Source organism: Taudactylus pleione, unplaced genomic scaffold, assembly GCF_031769625.1.
Source record: "Taudactylus pleione unplaced genomic scaffold, aTauple2 ptg000092l, whole genome shotgun sequence".
NCBI classification, from domain to species: domain Eukaryota; kingdom Metazoa; phylum Chordata; class Amphibia; order Anura; family Myobatrachidae; genus Taudactylus; species Taudactylus pleione.
In genome coordinates this window covers 10,858,521-10,870,596 of record NW_028284494.1, presented here as the reverse complement: position 1 = coordinate 10,870,596, position 12,076 = coordinate 10,858,521, and the positions used below count along the sequence as shown (strand labels likewise).

The 12,076-nt window shown below is 43.4% G+C and overlaps 1 protein-coding gene across 1 annotated transcript in view; it reads left to right on the top strand.

Moving 5' to 3' along the window:
* The window catches only part of ITGA1 (integrin subunit alpha 1), a 144,344-nt gene that overhangs the window by 112,286 nt on the left and 19,982 nt on the right, over positions 1 to 12,076 (top strand). The window contains exons 23-25 of the mRNA XM_088469455.1: positions 2,405 to 2,494; positions 2,682 to 2,784; positions 8,844 to 8,957. Of these exons, the coding sequence (XP_088325581.1) occupies positions 2,405 to 2,494; positions 2,682 to 2,784; positions 8,844 to 8,957 (307 nt within the window). The remainder of the gene's footprint in view (positions 1 to 2,404; positions 2,495 to 2,681; positions 2,785 to 8,843; positions 8,958 to 12,076) is intronic.

The window sequence follows — 12,076 nt, the reverse complement described above, 5'->3', positions numbered from 1 at the left end:
TAGATATTTAGTTACAGACATTTTCTAAATTTTCAAACATACATATTTAAAAGCCACATGTTCCGTAAATACGTACAGCAGGTAATAGGACGAAGGTCCATGCTTGTGAGAGCTCACATTCTAGAAGGTATGTGGGTGCAGGGCCACCATCAGGGGGGGGACTGCCGGGACTGGTTCCCTGGGCCTGGACGCTCGGGGAGCCTGCCCGCTCTTACCCACGCCTCCTTGCCACCCGCTACTGGCCCCTCCGCTGCCCACTACTTCTACTAGCCCACCCGTTGCCTGCTAGTAGCTCCCTACTGCCAGTTGTTGCTGAAAGTGATGACCAAAACCTCAGTCTTCATTGACCACCAGGTTATGACAAAACGGGTGTGCTCGTCATGGCTTTTTATGCAGCTAAATCCCACTTGGTGACCCGCCTTCTCTTGTAGGTCATTTTCAGTGTAAAAGCAAATTAGCCAGGACTGTCCTCCGTAGAAGATACTGTAGCGAGTTTATTACCTGAACTTTTAACAAGGTCATAATTCTTCGTCCGTTTATGATATTACCATGGGAGTTCTTACAGTCTCCAGGCCAGCAGAATATAGGTTACTTCCTGAGTTTTAATTGGACTAATGAGCTTCATCCTCTGAAAGGAGCAGGCCCAGAATTTTGCCATTATCTGGCAGTGTGAATGGACTATGCATACATCTGTCATATGGCATCTTTCTACAGCACAAGTTACCGCCCCAGCTGGACATTGCACATACAGGCTCATTTGCAGGTCACTCTGGTTGATTACAAAAACTCAAATTATCATACATTTAACATCAAACATGACTTAATATTGCACAGTATTTCATGATAAATAACACAATCCTGACATATTTATTAATTTATTGTCTCTTAGATGGTAGTTTACATCGATGTGCGAGATCACAAAGCGATGGCAGCCAAGGGCCCTAGAATAATGGTTAACCCTATGTAGCCCAGAAAATCACGTTAAATATTTATATAGCTAGAACTGCTCCCATTCACGGCTACAGGACTTTTTTTTCAGGCTGTACCCACGAAATTCCCCTCCCCCTTTCTTCATTCAACAAGACTTTAGTCTATCTCCAAACCTTCAAGCATTCCCTGAAAACTCATTTCTGCAGACAGCTTTCCAAAGCTCAATAAGTGATTCTACTAATTACTGCCCCCCTACACAGTCCACACATAACTTTACATACTGTTGGCGGGATGTACTAAGCATCGCATCCGCGATACGGTACATCCCGCCTGTCTTCGGCATCCCGCCTGTCTTCGGCAGGAATATAATAAAAGACAGGCAACACTGCGGTTGATTACAGCGGTATGTACCTAGAAATGTGATTTTTCATTGCAAAGGACAGCTCTCCCAATAGAGCTGTCCTTTGCGATATCCCCGGACAGAGGGACTTTAACACCCAGAAGTCCCTCTGGTGTCAGCAGGCCGCGGGGTGGGGATTATGGGAGGGATGCAATCGGATCCCTCTCAGGGTATGCGTCCCGGTAAGAGACCCATAGGCTTCGATTAAATAACGTACACACCGGGATGAAGCACCGGTTAATTCATATTGAAAATGCGGTAAAACCCCCGTTTTCAGGGTTTTACCGCATTTTCCCTTTAGTACATCCCAGCTTCTATGTTCTCTTTCTACACTCACACATCCATTTGACCACACACCAACGTTGCTGTGTGACTGGATGATACAGACAACCAGAAGAAGAAGAAGTGGTAGGAGAAACGCAGGCGTGCCTGTCCGTTTGAGCGCTGCTGCATGGGCGTGCATAAATTAGCCACTGTGACGGCATACACAGCTTGTGTACTCACTGCGTAAGGTCAGACCTGCTGTAATTGTGCGTGAGGGGCCGATGTTACTTGAAGTTCCCGATGTATACGCAGGACTGCAAGTTATTATGGATGTGAGATAGTGGTAGTTTGTGTCTCTGTGCTGGCTGTGCGATTGCATTCATTAGCATATTTTCGCAGCAGACCTGCGTGCATAATCGCAGCTGTGAACGCAATAGCGATCTGTAGATGAGGCCCAGAGACCCCATTAGCTGTTTGAGCGTTGCATGCTATGCCAATATTTATGCAATCAATGGGAGCAATCCAATTAGCCGCGAGGGGTGCGATTGGTCGTTGCCACGGCATTCAAATGCCGGCAACGGCTCCGCATCTCGCACCCCTCTTTCAAGCTGAACTCACACAATTTTGTATGCAGCCCTATAGGGCTGCCCATAGTTTAGAGAGAGTTCATGCTGTTCGTGCAGCCGTTGTCTCGATGACTCGCACCCCCGAGTGCATCGCTTATAATTGGATTGACCCCAATAAGTGATTTAACAAATCAAAATTTTTAAAATGAAAGGAGTCTGATACAGTTCTTTTATCCCATTGTAGTGACAGTGAAGAGAAGACTGAAACCTTACATGACAACAGAATAAACATTACGTTCCCCGTGAAATATCAATCCTGGCTGACATTCACTAGGTATTTGCACCATGTCTTTGGCTATAATTCATCATTATTTTTGAACTATTGTATTTTTCATTTGCTATAAAAGTGCACAATGTTATACTACAATATTTCACAATATGTTGATCATTTGCAAGTTGTATTTATACATTGTTTATACAGTGTATTGTATTTTATATTTTGTTGTTATTTTGTTTGCAAGTTCAACCAAAGAGTACCATGTTTCTATTGCCGCCAATGATTCAATACCTGCTTGGATTAATTCCACTGAGGCAATTGGTCCAGAAATTAATCTAAACTATGTGGTAAGTACTCTACAAATGAACTAATCAGTTTCATTTAAAGTTTCACTGGACGGGGTATGATTTCAACCCACATACCTGTGTGTGCTATATATGATATAATTTCCACCATAACAAAATATTTCTGAAGACAAACAATCTAGCAACTAATAGAAATAATCCCTAAGGGGATCTGCGCTAACAAATAATCAATTAAAAAGATTGAAATGGTCATATCTATCCTTTTAATCAATATTCATTAGCACAGATCCCCTTAGGGGTTATTTCTATTTGTTGTTTTTGGGGAGACTTAGGGCCTGATTCAGACCCGGACGCTATTTGCGGTCACTCGCTGGCTAAAAGGGGCCGGCTATTTCAATCATGTGCTTGTACTGCGTAGCGTAAAACCACCCACTACGTAATAGAGAGCGGCTGCACTATGCGCTCGCACCTGTATAAAGACGCCCCTTTGCCACTCGCAACACACGTCATCTCCCGCAGTTGTAGGATTAATCGGGAACATCGAGAGCCATCGGAGCTGCTCATGGCGCTTGTGGTAGCCTTTTCCCACCACAACATTGCGAGCAGTTCAGGCTAAAATACAACCCAGTCACATGTGTAATGACGCTACATTGCTAATTATGCACACCCATGAAATGCCGTTCTGATGGTCAGGCACGCCTGCGTTCGCACATCCACACCCCCGTTTACAAGCACCTTCCCCTGTTACCACCCACAAACTGCACAATCTGTCACTCAAAATAGTGACCCGACTAAGGGGCTACGGGCAAGCACTTTCCCATCGCAATGACTGGTTCGCGCACGAACATGGCGACTCATACACATGCGCAGATTGCGAAAAATCGCTCAATGCGAGCGAGCGCAGCATAGCGTCCGGGTCTGAATCAGGTCCTTAATACACAGTCACCCCAGGGGCTTTCCTGCAGCTTTATATTTATACAGTGTTACTACATTTTCTATTATAATTATATTTTGATAACTAGCGCCTGGTCCTTGTTTTGGACACTTCTAACCTGACGTATTAAAGATTTTAAATGCAAAATGTGGGCAATTTATACATACAATTTTAAAACATCATTAGGGAACTTGCTCTTCAAGGGTCTGATTCCGAGTCCGATGCGATATACTAATGTTCATGTGAGTTGTCGATTTATTGTGACTGCATATACATCTAAATCAGGAGTGTGGAGAGGGGTGGGAGTGGGTACAAATTACCTGTGTCTGTTGGAGGGGCCAACAGGTCCCCTTGCAGAGTGTAGTGCTGCATTGCAGCAGCGCGCATTACATTTTACATGTTTTTTTTTCGAAAGGGACAAGGTCATGTCTCCCGCCCCCTCAATATCACCCAGGCTCAATGGCCCTGTCTAAATCCCTACGAATTTACATGACACATGCATCCCATGGTGTGTGCGCAGGACCAATTGAGTATAGACTCGTATCGGGTGTTCCTGGTTGGTGACTGGGAGGTGGCTATGCAGACACACACATATAGGAGTGCCGCTGGAGTGGTTTTGTACTCTGGCACTTAAGCGGGTACTGTCCACTGGAGACCATACTCCCGATTCTGCATCTATACCAGAATGGGGCAGGTGCAAGCAGTGGCGTAACTAGGGATTTCAGAGTCCGGGGCAAGATGAAAAATGCACCCCCCCCAAAGACACAAAAATATAAGCGTGTGTGCCATAGGCGTCTCTCATCCAAACCATCATCTCCCCCTGCGTCGTCTCTCAGCACACCATTACCTCCTCACCGTGTTGTCTCTCAGCACACGATTACCTCCTCACCGCATTCTCTCAGCACACCATCATCTTCCCTCCATGTTGTCTCTCAGCACACCATCATCTTCCCTCCATGTTGTCTCTCAGCACACCATCATCTTCCCTCCATGTTGTCTCTCAGCACACCATCATCTTCCCTCCATGTTGTCTCTCAGCACACAATACCTCCCAACTGTGTTGTCTCTCAGCACACCATCAACTTCCCCCCTGTGTTGTCTCTCAGCACACTATCATCTTCCCCCTTGTGTTGTCTCTCAGCACACCATCATCTTCCTTCCATGTTGTCTCTCAGCACACAATACCTCCCAAGTGTGTTGTCTCTCAGCACACCATCATCTTCCCCCCTGTGTTGTCTCTTAGCACACTATCTCCCCCATGTTGTCTCTCAGCACACCATCATCTACCCCTTAATTCTATGTTTCTGTGCATCTCTCCCCCTCCCCCTCCTTCGTTCTATGTTTCTTTGTGTGTGTCTGTCCGCCCCCCGCCATTCATTCTATGTCTCTGTGTGTCGTCGGGGCCCATTTATTATTGTGGCTTAATCCCTGAAAACACCCGTCAGGAGATTAAGAGCAAATATTAGCTGCTGCGATCCCTCCATTACTGCAGGCAGCCACATCCTCCATAGGTTTCTATGGGGGATGTGATGCTGCCAGATTTACCAACATCCAGAAAGCGATGAATTCTGGATATTGGCCCCAGCAGCTAACGCCATCTGAAGATGCATAGGGTCCGGGGAGCTGATCTTCTGGCGGCAGCTCCACTGCCTTCAAAGCAGAGGTACAGCGCAGCATGACATCATCATGTCACGCATTCTGCACCGCAATAAACAAAAAAACTTTATTGCAGTGCAATGACGTTTTCTTTGTCTATTGCGACGCAGCGCACATAAAAGGCAAGCCGCGGCTCGAAGAGGAGCAGCTGCCAGAAAGGTCACACTAGAAGGTAAGTGATTGGGGCTGGAGAGACAGAAGGGGGCTATTTATGCAGAGCCTCTTGTCACAGCTATTGGGCGGCGGTGAGATCGGGGGGGAGCTATGATAATGTGCTTAGTGGCAGCCTGACTCCTAAATTTGCCACTAAAGCTGATACTAGCATTAGCATAAAGTTGTAGACGCGACTACTGCAAAAGATGCAAACAGCTCAGAAGCAGGCCCAAGGTGAGCAATTAAAGCATACAGAATTAGGAGTTGAATATATCTCACTTTTCCCTTACTAAGAGTAAATAAATTAGATTAGTGGACCTCAGGTGAGAGTTTACCTATAGTTTTTTGACAGTTACTAACAAAGTTCGCCAGTTTTACATAAAGCTTTATGAGTATTCCGGTTGGACTCTTTCACCCTCCCCTGTGTAATACTTTAATGCGGCCGTATTACTTCTATGCCATCCTTAGGATGCCTCTATAATAGATAAGAGGTTGGCATAACCTATGTTGAATTTGTCAATAAACCTCTTAATACATTCCTGCCTATAAACCTCTAAGACAAAACCTGCCTATACCTTCTGAAACCACAAGATGTCGTTAATTAGCGCTGTGTTTGATTATACCATTAATGAAATACTGAGACAGTTGAATAGCGGTCTAACGCGCTAAAGATTATTATTCAGGTAAAAGTACAGATGTTATAACGCTATGATCTAATAATGAGCGCAAATAAATTGTACAAACATTAGGTCATAAGGTACAGTTAAAATACATGAAACTGTTATTAAAGATCAAAATACAATGAGCAATATGAGACAGAGAGACAGAGAGAGAGAAAGAGAGAGAAAAAGAGACACATCAAAATACAATGAGAGAGATATCAATGTCTGCTGGGAGCACATGTTCAAGATGGCCGGTGATGGTGTGTGTGTTTGTGTTTGTGTGTGAGGGGGGGGGGGGTTTAGGAATGCTTCCTGCCCTATTGTCCAAACCGCATGGTCTACAAACAAACTCCATTATGAAGCTACCTCATTGAAATCTCCCATAATGCCATAGTTAATTAATTATGCAAGCTGGATATCATATGCCAACACATCAGGCAAACACTGCACCATTTAATATTCCAACATGTACAACACAAGCTGATTCCAATATACAACAATACCATCCTACAACAGACCTCATCCAGTACCCACTAGACCGTGGGGAGGGGGAAGGGCTGAAGCACATGCTCTTCCTTTGTTTGCAAGCCTCATGATCCCTAGGCAAACTCCAATTTGAAAACTCACATTAAGTTGTAACTCTGTAAATCATACATCCATAAATGATCACAATTATAATAAAGACAATATACCTATCTGACCCATACAACACCATAACTGGGTAGAATTATAATTTCCTTTGTTCACCCCACATGGAAGTAGCCATCTCTAATAAACTGCAGACAATATACCTATCTGACCCACACGGCAATTACTTATGACCATTCAAAGCTGTTATTAATTCAACTTCCATAATATATAACTGATACCACTCTATGATTACATTCATGAGTACACAACACATACCAAGCCTATCTCTCCCAAGCAGAGATATTGTTCAAGCACATGGGAAGGCCCTAACACAGAACATATGGGAAGGCCCTAACACAGAACACATGGGAAGGCCCTAACACAGAACACATGGGAAGGCCCTAACACAGAACACATGGGAAGGCCCTAACACAGAGCACATGGGAAGGCCCTAACACAGAGCACATGGGATCTCAATCAACCAGCATCAATCATTTACAAATATTACAAAAACTCCATAATCAATCCCTTTCCTGCATGCTGATAACAGACTATTGTACCCTACAATGTAGATGAAAAGTACAGATTAGATAACATATCATCCACTGTATGCTAACACAGACTCATGAATATCCTTAGAAAACTACAAACCACACACCATGCTAAGCTAATAACAAATTAACACCAAAAATAGCTACAGACACCCAAATAGGCTAAATATTGCACAATTTATACTTAGCTATAACCCAGAGGAACTGAGACCCATTTTCTGTTGTCTTGTGAGGGAGCGAACCTCTCTCTTCCAAAGATCTGCAAGTGTGTCTGCTGGCTGTGTGTTCTCAGGATGTGCATGCTATGTTCCCGCCCCCTTTTACCTGTGAGGTCATCATAAAGGGAGTATCCTTTTGGTTACCTGAACTACTGCTAATTAAATCCTAGTCCCAGTTAGCTATCTCTATTGATTAGACTGGAATAACCAGTCCTTTGGACAAAAATGTAAACAAGCCTACACAATGTCATTGTTCTTTGGTAAGGGTTAGAAATCTGTTACAGGGCATTTATTGGACAATTCCAAATGGATACAAAAGGTCTCCAACCTCCCTTTGCATCCCCCACATGCAAAACTAAGCTGCTATGGCAAACAACATTTCAAATAGTTATTCTCTCTAACATTCATATTTCATAGCCGCATGTTCTGATCTTCATATTGATGTCACCGGAACGCTGTGGAAACAGAGTAGATCAGTACGGCTCCACACACAGTCCAATTGTCATTTACTAAGCCATAGTTACAGAAAACATTCATTTCTTTATATACTGACATTGCGTTTAAACCAAGTAATAATTATCCTTTTTGCGTTACGGGACCATTGCTTTTAAATGTATGTATGCGGGGAAAACACCACTGCCTTGCTGTTGCTCAAATATAAGTCTGTGGTGATTTTAATGTGTTGGAAAGTTACACTGTCGGTATGTGTTTGGGGAAGATTGTTAAAAAGCTGTTCGTGCTACTTTTAGCAACTTTGCACTGTGGTTTGTGTACTATGTATTTTTGACAAAATGGCGCTTGTGTAAGCTTTCTTTTTCTAAAATGGAGTCTTGCTGCTATTCACAATATGGCGTCGTGCAGGTTTTCCTGATTGCAAACAGATTCTGTCTTACCCAATTATCCGGTTTCGACACCTAACACAAGAAATACTTACTGTATGTGACCAAGATACCGTACACACATGCCACCCATTCTTGATAAAATAATGGTAGTTTACAAAGTGCCTTTAATTCTTCTTTTTGACCCACCCCAATAACCCCAATGACCTCCTCAACCTCTTACCCTTTCTGCCCCATATATTTATGATCACAAGGGTTTTAATATTTTTTCATTTTACTATTCTCTTTACTTGTTTATCTATCCCATTGATTTTGACTTTCTCCTGAAATATTAAATTACGCAGATGGAAAATAAAGGCTGTTTATGATGACATAGGATTAAGTATTGTCAACCCAAATTGCTATTTTAATACTTGTACTTAGAGAAATTAATCTTTAAATGTTCTGTTCTCGTACAGATTAAGAAGGATGATTCCATTCCCATGCCAAGGGTTACATTCAGCCTTTCCTTCCCTTACACAACTCCAGATAGCTCCATTCTCCTTTATTGGACCAATTTGTCATCTTCCCATGTAAGTTTATTAAAATACTCTTCAATCACTTACTTTATCAAGGATAAATCAATTAGCACAAATACTTCCTATGGACAATGGGCCTGTATCAGATTTGGGAATAGACTAAAGGCCCCCATACACCAGCAATCGATTGCAGCAATTCTGCAATTTACAATCGAATTTTGTATAAAAATCTGCAATGTATGGGGATCGCAGATTGCAACCAAAAAGTGATTGGAATTGTTAAATCAGATTGTCCAACATGTTGGATTTCACAGATCAATTGGGGCTGTAGATTGCTAGTGTATGGACATGACCAGCAGATTTGCAGACCGTTACTAGTAAAATGATGGGCCTTTCAAGATTGGCACATCTGTGTTTGCTGCAATCGATGTGCAAATCACTGAAAAAGATCTGTAATGTATGGATGCAGATTGCTAGATTGGGAAATCCTAACATCGGGCAATAAATCTTTAAATTGTTCAATTGTGGTTTTCAGATTGCTGATGTATGCGGGCCTTAAAATAGAGCAAGTAGAAGCCCCCATACATAAGCAATTGATTGCAGCGATCGTGCAATTTGCAATCGATTGTGTATAAAAATCTTTCCCTTTTTCAATCGATTGCTGATTGCAAAATTGCCACAATCAATTGAAAAAGGGAAAGATTTTTATACACAATCGACTGTAAATTGCACTATTGCTGCAATCAATTGCTGATGTATGGGGGCCTTTACTGTGCACCTGGATTTTCATTAATTATTGTAACATACTGCTACTCTTACTAATGTGATAAATAGCCTTTTGGCGGATGTTAGCTACAGTATAAATATTTGCTTTTTGTTTTCCTAATTAACTAGGTGGTACATAATACCTTATGCTAAGTTACTGGGTAACCAACGGTAAACGGTTGGGTAGCTGGTGAACTATCAGGGCTGCATAGTCTGTGTGGCAGTGTTCAGAAAATAACTGTGGCCAGAATGCAGGCCAATAAAGGAACCAACTAACCATCACTGGTAGAAGTAGCAGGCAGAGGCGAAATGTACAGTAGGACAAATCACAGAGCACTCTCCCTAAATGCACCCTGAGCAGAAATCTAAACATTAGTATGTATAAAAGAATAATAACGAAAACTGGCAAAGGAGAGGGTAACAAGCTGTTTGGGTGACCCAAATGAAGGTGAAAAACAGAAAAAAAAGCTTAAGGCATTGGGTTTGCCAAAAAGCAACTCGCAAGGAGCGATACCCACTATGCAACTTTTCCCCCTAATTTACCCTTTATATGCTGAAGACTTCCAACAACCTAATCTTTTTATAGCTTCGATGGAAGAGCCTGACATTGCTGCACATGTCGCTGCCCCAATTCTAAAAGAATGCGTCCTACAGTGCTCGAGCGGCAAATCTAGTGCAACCAAACATTTGTTAAACACGCTAGTAAATTGAAACCTAGATAAAGGGGGCAGGTCCTCATGTATTAACCACTGCACACACCCATTAGGACGTTGCTGCAAGAAACTACTAGCTAATTTCAATGGGCAAATGCTAGAATCCAGATGTATAGCAACAGAGATCCAGCGACCCTTCCCTGATCAGTTTTTGACCTATGAAGTCTTAATAAAATAAGGTCCGTCTTTACTATTACATTAGAATCTAAAAGCCCAGTTTTACATGAACTCTTACTAGATGTTAATATCTCTCCCACCCTTAGTGCCCAGAAGAATACTAAAGAAAAAGCTAAACTAAATAAGACAGCTTCATAATGCCTCAATGCAATACCTGACACTGCCACAGCTAAATCTTTCAGTAAATTGAGAACTATTGGCCTGTGCGAATCCCCAGCATGAACCTGTTCCCTCGTCCCAACCTTTCAAAGCTTTAGAAAGAATGAATGATTTCGTCGGATCGCCTGACTTGTGAATTCGAGAAAAATAATAAATCCCTGCTAACGACGCCAATTTTGTTGCCCTAGAACGACCCCTCCCATGCCATTCCCAAACAAAATCCAACATTTCCTCATGCAATTCCTTTCCCTCACCTCTCACTGCCAAGAAACCCTGCCAATCCTTCCAAGCTGCAGAATAAGACTTCATCATACCTGGAGCCAAAGCCTTCATAATTTGTCCTTCAATGTCGGCCTGATAATCTGCCAGATATAATTAGGGCGAGCTAAACCAACCTCGCTAGCCAATGGCGCCAGTGACCTAAATCTAACCCATTGAAAACGAGATAGCGCATCTGCGATCTCATTTTCAACGCCAGGGACATGACAGGCCATGAACGCTATATTTCTTTTTGTTATGAATCCCAAGAAGGAAGGAGGCAATAGTTCTGAGGATTATATTGTGATGGGATCAACTGAAAGACAGTGCAGTAGTAACTCAAGGCTGGAGATGTTAGACAAAGGTGGAGATCTAGTGGTCACATAGCAGCCTTGAGGGCTGGAGATAATTGGCAAGGTGGTGACCTGATGGTCACGGAGCAGCCTTGAGGGCTGGGGATACTTGGCAAGGTGGAGACCTGATGGTCACGGAGCAGCCTTGAGGGCTGGAAATACTTGGCAAGGTGGTGACCTAATGGTCAAGGAGCAGCCTTGAGGGCTGGAGATACTTGCCAAGGTTGTGACCTGATGGTCACGAAGCAGCCTTGAGGGCTGGAAATACTTGGCAAGATGCAGAGCAGTGGAGATAACTTTGATGTACAATAAAGTCCTCTCAGAAACTGCACTGGTGGTGCGGCAGTTTGTGATGACTGAAGATGCAGAGCAGTGGAGATTGCCATTATGTTTAGGCTTAGTCCACTCAGACGCTGCACTGCGGTTAATGCCACCAGGAAGTGTTGCGGCAACTGGGAGATGATGTGTACACAGACTGCTCAGGTAGTTGCTGTGTAAGGCTGAAGACCCTCGGACACAGCAGTGCGCACTGTGCCATCGGAATATGACACAACACTTGGGAAGCTGGGAGCACTCTGCAGCGAAGGTAGCCATGATTTTGAGCTGGATCCTCAGATGCTGCAGTGCGGTTTATGCCGCCTGGAATGGATGCGGCAACTGGGAGATGATGTGTACACACATTGCGGAGGTAGTTGCGGTGTAAGGCGGGAGACCCTTGGATGCAGTAGTGCGCACTGTGCCGCCGGAA